General features: G+C 43.5%; 1 protein-coding gene across 1 annotated transcript in view; it reads right to left on the bottom strand.

Annotated features, from left to right (window-relative positions):
- LOC308130756 (inactive dipeptidyl peptidase 10) overlaps nucleotides 1-19991 on the bottom strand; it is a gene marked incomplete at its 5' end in the record, with an annotated part of 31884 nt that extends 11893 nt beyond the window's left edge. The window contains 10 exon segments of the mRNA XM_080497206.1: nucleotides 478-632; nucleotides 751-871; nucleotides 1975-2056; nucleotides 2713-2765; nucleotides 8563-8634; nucleotides 9953-10047; nucleotides 10201-10296; nucleotides 12037-12151; nucleotides 19952-19954; nucleotides 19956-19991. Coding sequence (XP_080353332.1) covers nucleotides 478-632; nucleotides 751-871; nucleotides 1975-2056; nucleotides 2713-2765; nucleotides 8563-8634; nucleotides 9953-10047; nucleotides 10201-10296; nucleotides 12037-12151; nucleotides 19952-19954; nucleotides 19956-19991 — 828 coding nt within the window.

Below are 19991 nucleotides of genomic sequence, written 5' to 3'. Positions count from 1 at the left end.
CAATTGGCCACGTGTGTGTGTGTCTGTCTGTGTGTGTGTGTGTGTGGGGGGGTAGTATTGTTACTATGCTCGGGGTATATTCCATGTGTCCTCTTGTGCAGTGGTAGAACTGGTGTTTCTATCTGTCTCTCTGTATTTCCCATTAATGGACAGCCAACCTGCTTCACCCACAGGCAGCAGCAGTCTGCCCTGGAGGCCGCGGCCATAACTTCTATATGTATAATGTGATGAACATCGTTGCCGTCGGAGAAGGTTGTCCCACATTTGTGCACACTGAGGCAAGCTGAATAACATCGAGTTGGAAATCCTGTTGATGGAAGTCCGGTGGGACCAAAACATTAGTGATTAATAATATATTGTGGCGTTCAACAGGGGGAGTGTGCAAATTCTTTTTCCTTCACCACATTAAGCCCAACATAACAAGGCGAGCACGGTGTCGACACACTTCTCTTGGGGGTAAACAGCAGCTGCTTTCACCTTGGGGTAGGGGAAGAGCACATTGGAAGGGTAGAGCCCGCCTAAGAAGTGGGGTATTTCCATCACAGGCGTGGCAGAGTTGTTGATGCTGAGATAAGCGAGCCGGGCGCCATCCAACGACCACCAGTGTGCGGGATAAGCCAAGAGAATCTCCTCTGTTCGAAGAGACGAAAACAAACAAAAAAAAATCTGTTTTATTGTCCCGCGCAAACAACAGATCTGCTTTTCATCGACTGCTGTGATAAACAGTGTGAAGCTGGACCACGTCCCCACCTTCGTAGGTCCAGTCGGAGAGTCCGTTCACCACGTTCTCCTCGGGGTCGGTGGACATGAGGCGCAGAGGTCTGCTGGTCACACCGGGCCTGTAGTAGATGTCGCCCTCAAACACATAGACCTGGCACGGGCGGCACACGGGGACAGCGAGAGTCCATTATCAAAGACAGCAAGGTTGCAGACTTCATAGCTGGCTGCCTGATTCAAACAGAGGACGCTGTCCAAGAATGAATGAATCACTGGCCAACACACACACACACACACACACACGGGTTGGAGCCAGTATATCTTTTATTTGCCAGTTAATATGGAGCAGATGAGCACTGACACAGCTGCAGCGGCCAATTATATGACAGAGAAAGTAGCTGAATTATATTGCGAATGTAAAACAGCCCCATTACAGTAACACGGCCACTGAAGCCGAACTTCATCTTCTAATTACACCGCACCGCCGATGTTATCATGATGCAGATGATGGCAAATGCAATAACAGGTAGGCTGCGCCATTATTGATTGTAACGGGTGAGAAAATCTTCTCTTCGGGGTTGAGAGATTAACCCTTTATAGGGATCTCGCTGCAGGAATTAGATTGAAATATCTCAAATCCACTATGTTGAAAAAGGACATTTCCGTTTTTTGTTTTTTTTTAACCTTTAAATTTTGTTTACCTTTTGAAATATGTGAAAATAACCACAATTTATTTCCACATTTATGTAAAAAGACATTGGTTCAAAATGATCTCTAAACTGGATTTACTTATAAAATACTGACCAATCTTACTGCTACACCCTTTACAATTTCTGAGTACTTTTATCCTACATTACAACAATGTATATACATCCTACACAAGTAATACTTCTTTATGCCTGGCGCAACCATTCGTATTTTGTGATTTTCATCGAAGCACCATTGTGAGTTTGAAAGAAATCAAAAGAAATGTAGACGGTGCCACTTGTAGTCATTTGCGTGACGCAGGGTTGAACTGATGGCCCCACATGGAGCGGCGAGGTGGTGCAGTGGTCAGCAATTGATTTATCTCAAATGAACAGCAGCTCTCCCATCAAATCGATGGTCAATGAATTAATGAATCAAGTGGCTGCATCAAAAGCAACCAGTCAATTAGAATAAAATCAATAAAATCAAATACATGGATTCTATTTATAAACTGCAATAAATCTATGGAAGTGTATGTTTCGGAAGACTTTGGATGGACGTCTCACTTACCAGTTGGTTCCCCTGAGGCCCCCAGGAAGCGTACTGCAGCGCTGCCTTGTCACTGTCCGGGGGGTTAAGCTCCTGCAGGTCCCTGGAACACACACACGAAAACAAAACAGACTTCAACATTCATTAGGGACATCCATCATGTTTTGAAGCCCTGTGATGTCCGTCCATGCCCCGCGCTTCAGAGAGCCACTGCACTGTGAGGACAAAAAGAGCAAGATGCAGAGAAGGAGATGAAACAGAGAATGGAGCTGGTTCATGCAAGAATGCAACATTTTCCTTCATTTTCTCCATATTTTTTTTTAGCCACACAGTTTTCATCCTCCTGGTTAGGCAAACACTTCCCTCCTCTCCAAGGCATACTCAGGCAATGAGCAACACTGCTCGTTTTTTTTTTTTTTTTTTCTTCCTAAAAATCCCTTTTCAGAATCACTAATTTCACGTTCCAGGGATAATCCACAGCCACCACAGAGATTGTTTTTTTTTTTTTTTTTTTTCACTGATAATGCTGAACATGGATCTCAGGCAGTGATGTACAGTACAAACCTTCCACACGGAGCCTGCAAGAGACACTGACGAATGGATGCATGTCCAACAGAAACATGAGCGTTCTGATTCGATGAGACACACTTTTGGGGAGAGGGGGGGGGCAAAGACTTTCTCAATCTGCAGGTCTGCTTGCATCTGTTACGCTCATGCCCAAGTGCAGCCCCATGCATTAGCATTCACGAGTCCACCTACCCATTAGCCACATTGTAGATAGCATAGGAGGCTGTGAAGGACTGAGAGAACACCTGAAAGAGGTAGAGGATAACATGCACACAGCTGTGCTGCACAGAGATGAAAACACACACGCACACATATTTCAGTGCTCACGCATGCGCCTACACACGCGTGTGTAAAGTTAAATAAAAATGAAACAAATGTTATGGCGGGGGCGGGGGGGGGGGGGGGGGACGGGGGGCACTGCCGAGGTCAATAAGCAACAAGAAGGCATGTTTGCATTCTGCGATCGCTGCAAAGCACTGCGTCAAGTGGCTTATTGCTTTAGTCGAAAGGCAGCAGCACGATTCTATTATTCCACAAAATGAGGCAGCTAAAATGGTAAAGCAATCCCACAATTATTATTTACTGGGCTGAGGCTTTTTTATTGTTTTTTTTTTAAATGCAATTCTTTAGAAGCCCAACAAAACCATAAACGTTAAAGTGTCTCATAGGCTTTGTGCGGTAGTTGTCAGGCATTATTTAAAAAAAAAAAGATTTGTTCGCTATTCAGCCAATCACGTCTCGCCACTATAGATTCCGTTCACACGAGTCACTAAAACCACTGGCGGTAATTTCGTCCGCATTACATCATTACTACGGTCCTGAGCGAATAACGGAAAGCTGGACATTTGAGACTGAGCAAAAGAGACTGAAGACGTTATATGCAACAGAAATGTACAGACATTCCTATTAAATGCCATCATTACAGTTAATATCCTTCCCATTGAGCTTTATTGTAGCTGGCAACTGTGTCACAACCCCGACACAAGCATCAGCAGCGCTGAATAATTAAATTAACGTGCTGAAGAAGACAAAGGGACCCAAATCAATGCGCTTGTGCACAAGTGCAACTGCACAGATATTGATCAAGGCATTACCTGATGAATTCTAGGTAATATATTGATTTCTACCATTCTCTCTTTTGTTATAGTTTCTTTTTTTTTTTTTCAAAGTAAAAGGATGGAAGTGGCGTATTTACCCACTGGCCTCTAAAGCCCCCCCCCCCCCCCCCCACATCAGCCAACTGGAAAACCAGTCCCTAAAGAAATTAAATGTCACATCCTCTACAACAGCACACTTAGCAGTGAAATTGGATTTTTCCTCACTGGTGTTCGTTCGTCGTTAGAAAATGTATGGATGGAGCGACACGGAGGTAAAGCTGCAGGGATATAAGAGAGCAGATAAATTCTAAGGCCATCGAAATGACATCGGAATCTGATTGCGGTGTAAAGTCTCAGCACGAGGGGCAGAGAGGTGTACATTAGGCGAGTTGTTTTACATCATCTAATATCAGCAAGAACAGGAAGAAGGAAAGATGAATTTGTCAACGGCTGAGAGAAAAAAAAGGGGGGGAGCGAAGGAGAAAAACGACTACATACAGCAATCTGCATACAATAGAAGCCCGAATGAAGCTGCTGTGTGTACAATCTCAATCCGTGGAAACCTGGCGTACTGCAAATACAACATTTGATCATGAATCCTGCAATATTATGTGACAAATATTAATGGGTTTTAAAATGTTTTCCCATTTTCTAAAAATCTGTATCAACATTACTCTTTATGAGTACGAGTAAAGCAGCATGGCATGCCATTAAACCATGAAGCAATAAAAATACAATAATCGTAGATGAGTTTACTATCACTTACTTAATAGTTGTGAAGCAAACGTTCACAAGCAACTGGAAAATCTGGAATATGAGATCACAGCTGGACAAGTCTTCGTAAATTCTCCATGATAAATGGATTCTGTCCATTTTATTCACTGCATCCGAACAGCTTTCGTGGCGTTTTTCAACTGCGCTTTTTGAATAGAGGCAAAGAAAATGTTGCTTGCTGTAGTTTGACTCCCAAAACAACTAAAATACCAGTACAGTTTTCAAATTTAGATTAGATTAAACTTTTTTCATTCCACAATGAGGACATGAACTTGCCACAGCAGCAGAAACAGATAAAAAAAGCAGAAAATACAATGTACTCTGTGCAGAAAAAGATAAAGGCTCTACTATAAATTACTGTAACAAAATACAATAAACCTATGACTTTGTTTTGTAAAAAAAAATCCAGGAGTAAGTATGTGTGCAAAATATTTACATGAACTCGTCAAGAGGTATTTCACAGTAATGGTAATTATTTAACTGAAAATGAATTTAAAAAAATGTTGCGCATGATACAGTTTGGTGTGAAAAACAACAAAAGTAAAGTAAAAGGTGGAGGTTTTTCATGAAGTATTTACTTATAATGCACATTTTAAAACAGTTTTCTCCAGTACATCTTTTGGATAAATGTATGTAAATAATAATAATATTATTTTGTTGACAATGTAAGATGGAGCTGTTAGTTGCATTAATGTTTAACTCTGACATTCTCAGCCTCGGCAGCATATTGAAAACTCAGGTCACGATGTACTAAGATCTTGCATAAGACATCCCTTCCCTATTCATCCATTCATGGTCACCATGGAGGGATAGAGCATAGCGCTGGGTCGCAACAACCATATAATGAAATGTAATATAGTGTTAAATGTGCTGGTGGAAGAAGTTATATGAAATATCACATCAGGAGTGCAAAGACATGTGAATTTGGCAAAAGAAAGACACAGAGAGACACAATGTGACAGACGATGGGATAGAAATTAAAGGTTTGAAGCACAATGGAGAAAAATATCTTAAAATAAAGCAGATAAAAGTTGTGGTGAGCCAGCTGAGGCCACAATAACAACAACATGTCTGTCTCAGTCGTGTTAAAGCTGAGTTTCGACAACTAATGCACACAAGGTGGCCCAGGACCTAAAAGTTTACAGCATATGACTATAACACAACACGGCCCATAATCAATGTTTCATTCATCAGTGGAGAAGACATAAAGTTAAAAGAATTTCTTTTAGGGCCAAAGTGTTAAGCGCCACCGCCATCCACTCTACGTTTAATAGGTTGTTTATGATTTGTTTGGGAACCCGATGCTTCGACTTGTAATTTCATTTCGTGAAACTGTTAGCAGATTCTTTATGTTACGGGTGTGATTGTATAAGTGTGTTTTTGTGTGTATGTGTGTGTGTGTGTGTGTGTGTGTGTGTGTGTGTGAGAGGAACACAAAGAGAGCCGGAGAGCATCTGTCTTGGAGGGGCAGAGTGAATTCTAATAGCTGCCAGTATCATATCATAAATCCTGCAGATCGCTGTGCTTGTCACTCCCTCTTTTATTTTTTTTACTACCCACCCCCTTCATACTGCCATAGTGGTGGGGTGGGGGGGAAGGGGGAGAAGTGGTGGTGGGGGGTGCACAGATTAAACACTCCATAAGATCGTGTGGGATAATGAGACAAAGGATATGTGTGAAGATTACAACACCCTTCGCTATACCCAAGATACTGGGACTTTTTGTACGGCGTTGAATTGACAGTGCAGAGATAAAGAGCACCCCCCCCCCCCACCCCCAACGCCTCAACGTTGTTCCAGCCTCACAAGCATTTCCAAGCAGCCCCACAATGCGCCGCCTTTTTGATACAAACACCCATCAGCGTTTGCTGCAGAGCGCAGACACAACTCCACCGGCGTCTAGGCTTGTCCCTAAACTGCACTGTCTCACCAGCCACTCGCTCATTTGCATGCGCTCACCTCTGCCGACCTGTTTTTTTTTTTATTAACGGCCTGTTTAAAAACGATGCCACTCTCCTTTTATTTCTTTTTATTCTCTCACGTTGACAAAGTAATGAATCAAATCTTGCTCGAGTCAAACGGGCTTTAAAAGCAAAGCCATTTCCTGCAGGATATCTGCTTTCTCTTGTTCCTATGAGGCGAGATCCCTACCTCACTCCCATGTACACCGTCTTATCAAAATCCATTTATTTTCAAGCTCCAAGCATCCCCCCCCCCAAAAAAAAAAGCCTCCAGAGCTAATACAGAATCCAGGGAAACCTTTTAACTTTACACATGGCCAGCTCATCCATTTCCCTCCACTGCAGCTCTCTCCTTCCAGGATCTCTGACATTCTTTGATAATCATTCTGATTGATTTCAACTGGGCAGTGTATGTGAGGGCAAACGGTGCATATCCCATTTTTCAGCCGTGAGTGTATCCCTCTCTCTCTCTCTCTCTCCCTCTCTCTCTCTCTCCCTCTCCCCCACTGGCTTTCTGGTTTTTCTCTATCATTCTCTGCCACTCTCGGCAGAGTGCTGCTCCTCTTCTCAACAGCAAAGCCGGTGCCTGGCGCAAACTGCTTCAGTCAGCATAAATCCCCCCAGAGATAGACGGAGGAAGGAAAAAAAAAAAAAAAGTGAGTGAGAGTGAGGAAGATGAAGCAAGAGGGAGATGGAGGCAGCAACAAAGAGGGGGAGAGTGACGGAATAACCCACCCCCTCCAACACACACAAATACCCACCATACCCCGCCGCACGGATATCCATTTCTAAATAAACAAATGATTCCAGGTGGCATGCCTGCTGCCTCTGATTTCCTCGAGTGTGCTGCACACGCTCCCGAGCATACAGATGAGACGAGACAGTTCACGGCGATATCAAGGGAGGCGTGATTGCTAATGACGCGGTGTAAAATCAACCTCCAGGCCAGTGGCCACAGGTCGGAGCCCTCCCTCCGCAGAGGTATCTGAAAACTGATTGACGACATGCTCACTGCTCAATAATTCAGTTAAGAATGGATGCGCCGGGTTTGTGACGAACGCTGTTACACAGCAACAGGCTCATTCGGTCGTCCCCCCCCCCCTCCCCAACACACCGAGAAAATATGATACGCAGTGATTAGAGCATGGAGGGGGGGGGGGGAGAAAAGCAGGTCTCAGAAGGAAACCCAGAGAGATGGAGGAGACGGAGAGAACAAACAAACGAGAGCACGTAAGAGAAGCAAAATCTGTTTCCATATTCTTTTTTTTTTTTTTTTTTAATGTGAAGAAAATGTGCTGAGGACCTCCATTTCCTCCACATTGGCTTTTTTTTCTTTCTTTCTTTCTTTCCTTTCTTTGCCGATTACTTGCACATTACACAACTTGGCTTCCCTTTGAGGAAACAAGTCAACTATTTATTAATGATGTGAGTGTTTTTTTGCAGAGCGAGGTGGTTGGAAGAAACGGAGCTATTCGGGGATAAACTAAAAAGTCAGGAGTCGATCTGCGATTCTCAGCCCCCGGAGCTTATCTGAAAGCACCTGCGATCGGAATTCTTGTCAGATCCTCATTAAAATTCCCCTCTGCTGGACGAGCGAGGCTGATTTCATTAAAGCAGCTCCAACTTTACCTCTTCATCTCATTGATATCCCCTCCTTTTCTTTCCTTTTTCTTTTTTCGCACCTTTTCACTACCCACTTCACAGCGATAACTCGTTCTTTGCTTTCCTCAACGTCTTGCACTTTCTGCCATCAGCCGGTTTAAATATTCAACTCCTCATATGTTAACCCAGCCATTTGGCGGGTGGTGTTATAGAGCTGAGGACTGCTGCAGTAGCAGAAATGAGCTCACACACACACACACACACACACACAAATCCCTCCTCCTCCTCCTCCTCCTCCTCCTCCTCCTCACCCTCCTCCTTCATGTTCTTGCTCCTTCCCGCTGTTTTTTCCTTGAGTCTCTGATCAGGATGTATGTCACCCAATGTTTCTCAGCCACCAGTGGCCCGCCAGACATGTTGAGCTTTGTGAGACATAATGGCCTGTGTTTGATATTTTGTGGATAATTTATGGCCCTACATATTTTCTGGTGGTTACAAAAAAAAAAAGAAGAAAGGGCTTTATAGTTTGTTTGGATTTTTTTTTTAATGTGTGTTTTTTTTTTTTACTGAGCAAATCCAAGGCTGACTTCACATCGTGAGAAAACTCACCGGTCGAATGTCGTACGCCAGCAGGACAAACCTCTTGTCTGCAGACACCTGGAATTTAGTGGCGGTCAGATCCTGCAGAGAAAATGCAACGTTAGACAACAATCTGGAGCGCTGTGTTTCGTCTTCTTCCGTCTGGGTGGCATGTGAGCGTGATGTTTTTACATTATAGGCAGTTCTTGACACAACCTGAGCAGCCGGGGATCGACGCCTTTGCCTTTTTTTTGTTGTTGTTGTTGGCAGTGGGATTCAAACCAGTGAACCTCCAGTTACGAGATTATACAAAAAATATTGGTAACCCTCCCCCCAAAAAAAAGGTTAAAAAAAGAAAGAAAATGTTTAGCTTTCTTTGAGGAAAGTGGTCTTATCATTCATTTACTTGTATCTTCTTCCACAGTACAATCAGATCAATACATCAAAGCAGACTGAAATGCCATTTCTTTTATTTGTTCACTTATTCTAATATTTGGAGTTCCTCAAGGCTCAATCCTAGGACTTTCTTTTAACATCCTTTATCCTCTCACTGATAAAAAAAATCACATTCTAGTCTAGTTAAGTATAATTTTAATCGTTTTTTTCTTCCACTGTTTATTCACCTAATATAGTCTATAAAGCTAGTAATGTGGCTACTTTACATACATGTAACAATGGAATAGGATTATTTCTCCATTGTAATTTGAATAATTAACAATTTTATGTATTTCCACAAAGTACAACATTATGAGTCTAACATGATGTATTAAAAAATAAAAACGTTGCCATTTGAATATCTAATGAAGCGTGTGCACAGCTGTGACGTTTCTGTAACACTTGCAAACAACCGCAAGTGATTTTTTTAAATGAAGCTCCAATGTGAATTTTGATCTGAAAGCCTGAGACTATATTTAGCTAAAAACTGCCTCCAGATTTCAAACCGGGGGAACTCCCATGTGTTATTTTGTATGCGTACAAAATGAAAATATATTTTTTTTTCCAGTAATTGGAAAGAGTAGCAGAGATGGTAAACTGTATCTCGACACTAAGGAGAGACTCCTCAACCTGACGACGCAAACCCTGCTTTAAGCTCCTCGGCGATGACCCATATAAGTCTGTCAGTGTCGCGCAGAGGCGGCGTTCAAAATGATGCCCTTGCTTGGAAAAATTCCCTTTGAAGGCACATGTTGAGAGCTCACACACCAGAGCGGTTGGGGGGGTGGGGGGGGGGGGGGGGGGGGGGGGGGGTGAGCCGATAGTGTCACTCTGCAAGATCTTTTTCCATCTGAACCGGTGGGATGTGGAGCAGCTTCCCCTGTCTGCCTCCACGGTTCGGTCCTTCAGTGTCGCCGGCCATCCGCGGATATGAGTCAATCAATACCGGGACTCATCCGTCATGCGTGGCGCTGCGGTTACTCACCAGGGAGCTGTTGTCCAGCAGGGTACTTGTGAGGTTGTTGGTGAGGCTGAATGACAGGACGTGTCCCTCTCGGGTGCGCAGAGCGACCTCGTTCTCTGAGAGGGCGAAGTTACAGTTCAGCTCGGTTAATAAGACGGAGGGTTTGAATGGCGAAAAGGCTTCAGGTGACGCAAACAAGAGTCGAGCTGCCACGGGCGCGCCATGCATCAGGAATTTTTGTTGTATGAATGAGAGCGCCGAGCCCTTACCGTTCAGCCACGCCACACTGGGGTCGTGAACTTTGAACTCTTCGCTTTCCAGGTCCTCCATGGTGAGATGGGAGCGGAGTAGCAAGTGCGACTCATCTTTAAAGGCAGAGACACAAAAGTTCCCTGGTTCAGCAGAAACTTTCAGACATGCAATATACTGCTGTTTTCTTTTTTTTAATTCAGTTTGGCTTATATTTCTGCTTTAGTTAATACTCTCCAGCATTTGCTGAGTTTGGAGAGTAATTGTCCTCTTGAAGCAAAAAAAAAAAGAGCATTTTGGAAACTACAATTGTTCACTGTTGAAGACAACAAAAGAAGTGGGTGAAGTACACATATTCCTTCCTTGAACAAAAGTGCAGGTAATTCTGTACAAAAAAAGGGGGGGGAGTTAACAGCTTCTTAATTCAATGAGATCAAAAGTAGAAAAAAGAACTACAAGAATAAGAATAAAGCTGGGCTCCTGAGGGGCTTTTTTCATTGAGCTCAAAGCGCAACGGAAGCAAGTCAAGGCCTTTCCATTCTTTCCTTCCTCTCGTGACTTTGCAACACTTCCAGTGTGAAACTTTTTTCCTTAATTGTGTAGTACTCGTGCTCCATCAAGAGAGAAAAACGCGGTGAGTCAATTGTTTTTTGTTGTGGGTTCGCCGTAAATGCGAAAGCAACAAAACCATTCGTTGTCAGACGAAAAAGGAAAGCACCCAATCATGTCCAATTTTCTGTGCTCGTTCGTATGATCTACCAGCTCCTGCTGAAGCCTGGAGGTGTCAATAATATCTCGAGCCTGCATTCTGCACACTGTTGATGTGGAGGGTTCATGAGCCTTGTATAAATAAAGCATGCAGAGCAGATAGGTGGTGAGGCGTAATGTCATAAATGGAACATGGAGCTGCTGTTCTGAGTCCATTCCTGTTGTGTCTACTGGTTCTCAATGTCACGAACAGTATTTGATAGGTAAGATAGGGGAGAAAATAAAAAAAACAACCTTTAATGGCTCCATGCTAAGGAAATTTCCACTGTACATCAGTTCAAGTAGATAGGTATACTGTATGTGGCAAACTAAAGTTTTAAGGATGGATATTTAAGATAAAAGCGGCTATAAGACTAAAGTGTTGCTTCCTCGTAACTGTCAGCTAAATTAAAAGCGGAAGGAAACGGCTAGCCGCGCTCAACAACAACAAAATCCACCATAAAGCGCAGCTAAATCTCACTGATTACCACATTATTTCTCGTTTGTTTAATCAGTACTAGAAAACAAAATTGCCAAACTAAGAAGTGACTGTTTTAGTGGCGTTAATGATCTCAAAGAGACTTTTATGACCAGGAGAAGCCACTTCCTGGATTCCTCTCTGGTTGCCTGGCAACTGATCAGAGCCAAGGACTGGTCTATAGATATGAACTTTATACGTTGTTGGAATGTTCAGTTTGCACTTGTTTTTGTTCATTTTATATTAACAAGAAAATGTGAAGTCGTGAGCCTCATAAGGGACCGGTGAGAAGGTTCAGCTGCGTCAGTAATGGATCGGGTTTAGCGATTTTTCCGAGTCCCTGCTCTTTGTGCTAATCTAAGCTAAGTGGCAGCTGGTTGGAGCTTCACTTATACCCATGCAGACATGACAGGTAAATCAATATTTTCATCTGAACTTGCAACCAGAAAGCATTCCACTCTCATACGTGACATATCTCTCTCAGAATATGACAGAATATCTCCTGCAGTGTCAAACTGTTTCCTTCAGTTCCCCGCATCACACCGCTCCTCCGCTTTGGTGCGTCGACTTCCCCTCCGGCTTCTCATACCCTCTTTGTCCTCTCACGTCTCCTTTTTCCCACGTCCCTTACCAGGCGTGAGGAGGATGACAGAGAGGATGACCAGGGACATAACGGCCAGGATGACCACCATAGCGATCCCGATGCCCTTCCAGTTCCGCGGGGGACCATCTGTACTTCCCAGGTCCTGAAATTTAGAGAGAGAACACAAACACGGCGATGAATGTGAGCACAGCCGAGTAGGCGGAGGAGGACATTAGCGCTGCTTCATTTCCAGAGTCTCACTGAAATTTCTCCCCCGACAGACGTATCTGTGCAGTCAGCCTCAAGGGACTGAGACCAGTCTTCAGCATCACTGAAACCTGGCTGAATTACACTAATTTTCCATATGAGAGCTGCATAAAAAAAAAATGTTGCATTAGAGGAATCTGCCTTTAATTGCGGCAACAATTTTGTGCCGCACCATCGTTTTTCCTCCGCCATCGGCTCATTTCACCTGTTACATGACTGATGGGCCGTGTGGCTTAGTGCAGATGGGGGGGAGGTTGATATGAGAGAAGAGTTTTTGTGAAACATGCACCACAGTCTGCTTTACAGCCAAAGCAGTCGTCCACTTCATCTCTAAAGAGCGGCTTCCAATGCATCAGGTTTAATCAAACAGCGTCGACTGGAGATGATAACGAGGCAATATAAAAGAGAAAGACGAAGGAGGGACTCAGCAACCGGAGAAACACATAAAACCACATCCACCGGATGAGCAAAAAATTCCAAGCGGGGACTCGAGGCCCCCTGCGTAACCTCCGAGGGCAATCAAGAGGAACTGATGGGACGAGTCTGCGCCGGCATCGCTCACAATTAAAGACAATTGCGTGCCGTTTTCAGGCTGTGCTGCCCTCCCTCATAACGAGTGGCTGGCACTGCTGGAGCCACACAGTGAGGGTATAAACCGGCCACACAACAGCCATAAAACTCTGCCTTCATTATGGTCGCCCACCCCTTCGGCTTGACCCCCCCCAAAAAAAACGTCACCGGCCCCCATCGCTCTCCTCCGTGCTGTGAAGAGGAGGCCGGCACAAGAAGGGCACATAAGGTTCACTGGTCAACAGATTGCTGCTCCTCCATCCTCCCTGGGTGACGCCAGCTGTCCTCGACTCGCCGCTGTTGGCCGCACACACACACACACACACACACACACACACACACACACACACACACACACACACACACACACACACACACACACACACACACACACACACACACACACACACACGCACACACACACACTTCCTTAATACACTCAGCGTTTCATCTGCACAACCAAAGACTTGCCTTCCCCTCTCAACCGTCTCAAATAAACCCTCCCGAGCATAAAGTGACAATGATCTTACATAAACGTCGAAACGTTTTGCAAACAAATTTACAAAGAAAGAAACATTTTGAAACCCGTAATAGATGCAGATTAAAGATCACTTCAGCTAAACCAGCAACCTCAGACTCTTTCTCTCTCTTTCTTTTTTTTTTTTAAACACCAATGAGTGCTTTCTTTATTTGTTTGTTTTAATAGACATTTCTCTCACTTCTCATGAGCATTTCAGATGTTTTCACCTTGCACTCTAAGTAAGCAGCTTTCACTTATCCTCGAGATGAGAGAAAAATATACAAGTCTGCCAGCGCAGAACTCTTGCCAAGGTCTCATCTTTAATAGATGTACTTGGCTGCAGTAGCATAACACGTTCAAATTAAAACCACTACGTGTTGCACCTGAGGGGACACGTTTTTAAGTGATGTTTGAACTTTCAGCGCCGGCTTGGTCGAGCTCGGTGATTGATGTCGAAGGCTGTATATCTGCTGGCCTTTGTAACACTCACTGACTCGCAGTTTTATCTAATTCTCCTGCCCTCCCTGCACACGGCCTCTCGGTCTCACATTCTTCCCCATTAGAACCGCGGGTGCAGGTGAACACGTTCTACTTCCCAGGAGTCGCTCAGGGAGCCGCCATTATGCTTCCGTCAGATCAAAAAAACAAAAAAATCTGCCGCGCGCGAATCTTTCAGGGGAACAATCTCAGCACGATACTATATCAAAGAACAGTCATCTGATTCAAATTGTTGTTTATTACCTTGTGAATTTTTTTTTTTTTTTAAATGATCTGAAGAAAGCCTCACATGAGATCCATTTCTCTTCTGTGTCAAATGTCTGATAGTGAAGGCAGCATTCACGGGTTTTTACAATTCATGCTTTTTCACTACACAGATTTTTGTTTTGTTTCATAGAGTATTTCTAATGCTTTTCAGTAATAAATCCATATATCGGGGGGTGAAGCCTGTTCGTTTCCCTTTTCAAATGGCACCACCTGTGCATGAAAATTGCATTTGTGAGATGAGTGGCAGAGCGGAGTATGTGGGTTCACTGCCAACGCTAAGTTGTTTTTCTACACCGTTGAGTCTTGTATAGATCGGAGGATTTAATTGTGAAAAACCAAGACCTTGTCAAAGTTTAGGAATGTATTCATTCAGCAATCTGAAGTGTCACTGGCGTGTTTGGAATGGCGCTCAACAGCCTGTCACCTCCGTCTTATGGTCGTAAACCACACTGCCGCTGTGGCATTACAATATTCAACAAGCACTTCCGAAAACTTTGTTAATCCCAATGAACTTAACTTTTACTGGGTTATACAGCTAAGTCTATATATATATAAAAAAAAACAACAACAACTAGATAATATAAACACAATACGATAAACCAGTGACATGAGTGTTCACTGTATGGACAAAATCATAAAGTGCACACAAAAGCAAATAAATGGCCGACAGAATGAAATACCTAACAGAAAATGTCTGTCTTCATAGTTGGAACTAAAATAAATACATAAATAAATAAAGGACCTGGGGCATTTTGATAGTTTTAGAAAAAAAAGGAATGGAAAGATTCCTATTTTGTACCACTACCTGCCTCTGTGTGGTTTTAATGGTCACTCTGGCATGAAAACCAGGCTCAGGTTGATCCCTTAAGTGTTCAGAGGAGTTAAGTTTAGGACTGTTTAACAGGGAAATCAATCCTCTGCCCTCCTAAATATTCGCTCTCTGGGAGCGAGCGTTGTTATCCCGGAGGATAGAGTTCTTTCCTTGACTGTGGAGAAAAACAAAATAGCCACCAGTTTCAAAATCTCATCTTGATGTCGCTGCATTGAGAGGTGGCAGAAATGTTATTGTCAGTACCTTGAAATCCAGAAGCTCAAAACAAGAGTGAAAGAAAACAGCAAAAGAGAAGCTGTTCGGTAAATGCTTTTATTTTTCATTTGAGCGAACTTCACACTCATCCCACAAATGCTTGTTCCGCACATAAGAATCATCATTTTAAAGGGGAAACGATTCTTGTTTCAGATATTTATTGTCATGATAGATTATCACAGCAAAGAAGATCTTTCTTAGTAATTTAGAAATGTATATGAAACTTGGTGACGTAGCTTTGGATGTAGAGTGCAGCACACAATCAGCATCTTTAGTTACGAAAAAAAGTTCATTGTTTCCAGACCTGCTCTCTTTAATTTCAAGCGTTTTGACAAAAACATTTGGGAGAACAGTGCCATCGGTAGTAAAAAAAAACAACAACAACAAACGTCAATCAAAAGAAAGTTTGCATGTTGACGAAATCGTTCAACTTCAGGGTAATGAAAACTTTCCCTTTTCCTCTCTTGTAGCCTTCAGTCACGGTGCAGCAACATTTCACTTGCTGTACAATCCACTCAATGAAAATCTGTCTTTTCGGTGTCAAACAAAACAATTATTGGCCTGAAATAAATGGAAGATAAATGGAAGCGGTGCACCAGCGAGACTTCATATCACGAATTTGAAAATGACTTTGCTTGAGCCGCTAAGTGAAAACGGTTCATGGATAAGAGCCACGGGTCCTGCTCATGCAATATACATCAACAAATAAAACTACTAAGTTTTTTCCTTGGGTTCCTATGGTTGGAGGTTAAACTGAATTCATACGCTTGATTGATTCTGACACACTTTCCGAGTCCAAGGCTTCTCTTTAATTATGTGGGCAAACCTGAAACCTGGAACATCCTCCTAACGGGATGCACAGCTCCTATCATTCCCCTGAGCAAAGACAATTAAGCTATCCCACCAATTAAGGCAGCATCGCCGCTGCGACGGACGGGGAGAATCCCACATTTGGGCGAACAAGGAGTTTTTGTCTTACTTTTCAAATGAGGCACGGACACATGCAGCAGGCGAGGGAACACTGATTGGTTGCTGGTCACAGCGCTTGAGGCAATCTAATGCAGCACAAACTGCTGGCACAGGTGAATAGATGACAAGTCAATTCGGGTGATGGACCGGGTTTATCTCGGTAAGGATCCAGATGGACAAGCAGAGATATGTTTGTGCGGGTTTTTCTGCTGAGCCAGATCCAAAAAGGGATTGCAAGAAGACCCCCCACCCCAACACCCCCCCTGTGAACCATCTTCGTATTCAAGCTGTGTGATCCTCCAAGAGTTGGAGTGGAAACCTGGATGGAGTGTCAGTCAAACGCCACAGGGTGCAAGAATGCAAATCAAAGGTTTTATGTTTATGGATAACTCTGCCGAAGGCTTCCCTCCCCCCCCCCCCCCACCCCTGAGAGCGACTTTTTGGCAAACGACGCACAACTGAATCAGAAGCGAGCTCTTACATTCGCCGGGGCCAGCAGAGGGATTTTCACTCAACCAAATGAGAGAATCGATAAGGTGTACAGTCGTACAAGATCCAGAGGGAAACAATTAATAGAGGGAATACAGCCATAAAGGAGAAGAAAAAAAGACACCCTCTGTTGAGCACAGCTCAGCTCCCCACAAAGTTTTGACAGGTCCTTGTAGAATACCGAGAAATGTTTTGACCTTTCTACCATCATAGTTATCACAGTGGACCCGAACTGCACACAAACGGATCCTGACTTAACGGGCTGCTTTTATTCAAATCCCTTCACAAAAAAAAAAAAAAGAAACAAAAAAAAAAAAGAACTCTTTTAACAATCCCCACATTATTGATTGACTTTGCACGTTAAAAAAGCAAGTCACGCCAAGCACAATTACTCAATCTGCACATAGTGCACTGAGCACAACTGGGTTGCGCGGAATACAGGCAGTGCTTAGAATTCATAAATTAGGCTCAGGAGACCTCCTTAACTCCATCTTCGGTGTCTTTGAGGCATCCGACAATAAATCACATGCAAGGGAATGAGGGATCCAATGCAGCGCTGTTCGGGGATCCTGGTTCAGGATTTGCATATACTTCTACACCCCCCCCCCCCCCCCCCCCCCCCCCCAAACCCCTTTAACATTGGCAGACATTGTTTATTACAAACATTACACTGGCAAAGACATCAATGAAATAACTACCAACATTAAAAGGGGAAGAACTGCTGGCAGAATACGCAGCCCTCAATATAACCTATAGGCTCCTGATTCTAATGATTCATTGTAATTGCTCACTGGGGAGGGCTGCAGATTAGCAAGTAACCCACATAGGTATTATTTTGTCAATATTTCTCAACGCGTCATTAAAAATGAAGGTCATCATTAGAGCAGACGGGAACTTGCATGGTCACAATAAATGCTGTAATGAGACACTACAGCTCAATATCGATTCATAACCAGGCAATCTTTCACCGCAATCCAGAGGAAACTCACACAGCTGCTGCTGACTGTGTCACAGTTTCTCTTTTTTTTTGTCTTCCTTATCTTACAAAAACCACAAGAACAACAACAACAAAACTGTAGGAGTTACAGACACCATATGGGACTAACTGGGCCGACTTCTTTGCCTTGCAGGCTGCTGCCACACAATGCAGCAGGAGCCATACCGGAATGAAAGACCAGCTGCTTTAGCCTCGACTGCTGTAAGGCTGCCCTATCTTCTTTTCATGCTCCCATCACGACCAAGAAAATTACTGTACAAAAAGGTTCTGTGTGAAGGGAGGTTTTTTTCACAGCATGCCCGGGCCACTCAAAGTGGCCAAGATCCTGCCGCAGGAAATAAGCAGCATCAGAAAGACACATGTGATGAGGGAGCCACTGGTGACAGGATGTGAAGTTACAGTGACTCAAAATAAAACTGAAAATTGGGGGGGGGGGGGAAAGAAGTGCAACTCACAAATAATGTATGCTTAATGCCATCGCACTGCCAATCTATCATCGTCGAGAGGGAATAATAGAAGGATCTTGCTTTAGAAGAAAAGTAAATCATTGTTTTCTCTATTCCCTGGTGATCCAGTATTGTCTGAAAGAAGACAACAGTTTTTCTACACACGGCGGTTGTATTTGTTCTGTGGTTTTATGTGGCGTCACAAAACATTCATGTTACGTCTGACAGCCACCCTCTGCACAACAACTATCATAATATTAAGACGCGCAAACATACAACACGACCGGCGACGGCCATCGATCCTCAAAACCTCAAACCACAGAGAAACTGTGCAAAGAAACGTACTTCATTACGAACATACGGTGCTGTATATCGACTGGTGGGTGTATTTTGTGGTATAAACAAATGACTTCACTTTCCAAATGATGTATAACAGTTTGTAGTCCACTGGAGCGCCCACAAACCTGCTCATTGACTCTGAATATGATTTGCCTCATTAATCGCTTCACTGTGTGAAGCATATTGACTGGAGATTGTGGTGTGAGATTTGGTGACACTCAAAGGTAATGGATTGCCTATAAGCCCTGCAGCCCCGCGTGTCCCCCTCTCAAGGAGACAACAGGCACAACCTAATGAACACAGAGACACGTTTTGTTTTGTTTTAATCCAGATTTGATCGCATTAGCTGGGAAGTAAACGACCTAATGATCGGAGTGGCACTTAATGTCAAACATCCCTATCCTCAGTAATATGTGCCAATTAAACATCATTTAACTACTCGGTGTCTGTCCTCCTCTGCCTCACCAGGGCAGCTGTGTGCTAATGATCCAGTGATTGAACCTCTCTCACAAACAGGGTGACAGTTTGAGATGTTAATTAGCTGACTTGCCAAGATTTGATATTGTTGCAGAGCTTGAAGGGAGAGAGACATGATTCATTTTCTGCACACATACTGATAATGTAAAGCAGGAAAGTTTTATTCAGGCAAAGAAACACTGCATGTATTGCATAGATAAATGGGGGGGATCAAAGAGTAGAGATGAATGTGATGTAAAAATACACTGCATGCAATGAGATATTAAATAGAGATTGAATAGTGTGTAACATTCACCCGGAGCAAATGCAAAATAGAAGAAATTTTAGAGGTATTTTTTCCCCCCACACATAAACCCCCCCCCCCAAAAAAGGACTTGACTTAACAGATGAGCTGCGTTAAATCAAAATCCAGAGAGTATAATAGACATGTAAGGCATAATTAATAGGGTCTGTTTGTTTAAAGTGGAGGCAATAAACAGAATATATTGGTTCATAATTATTGTTCATTGACAGCGTGCACCTATGCAGCAGAGGGCTAATCAATCATACAGTGCAGGCTGCCCCCTTTGTCACTGTGCAGGTCCAGGCTGGAGCTGTGTGTTTGTGTGTGTGTGGGGGGGGGGGGGCTTAAAAAAAATAAGGGGGGGGGGGGGGGGGTGCATTTCTTGTACGTGCAGATATTTATCTGTAAAAGTCTGCATGGGACAGAAAGACAATGTAAGTGACTGGACGTCGAGTTTTTTTCCAGCAGCACCGCAGTGCTCAGAGTCACAGCCCGTCCGGGAGGTGGAAAGTATGAATGGACCGAGGAGGGATAGAAACACCAGTTTTACCACTGCACAAGAGGACACATGGAATATACCCCAGAATAGAATTAATTACCCCCCCCCCCCCCACACACACACACACACACACACACACATATATATACTGTACACAGAGGAGAGAGACATGCATTAGATCTGCCTCATTTCATAAAAAAGGGAGGAAAGTGCATGTTAAAAAAATAATAATAATAAAATAAAATGCACACATACCAGCCTCCGTGGTCATGTTCTGTTGAGTTGTAGCAATCAT

Source organism: Blennius ocellaris (assembly GCF_963422515.1).
Source record: "Blennius ocellaris genome assembly, chromosome: 5".
Taxonomy (NCBI): Eukaryota; Metazoa; Chordata; class Actinopteri; order Blenniiformes; family Blenniidae; genus Blennius; species Blennius ocellaris.
This window is presented reverse-complemented; position numbering and strand designations above follow the sequence as displayed.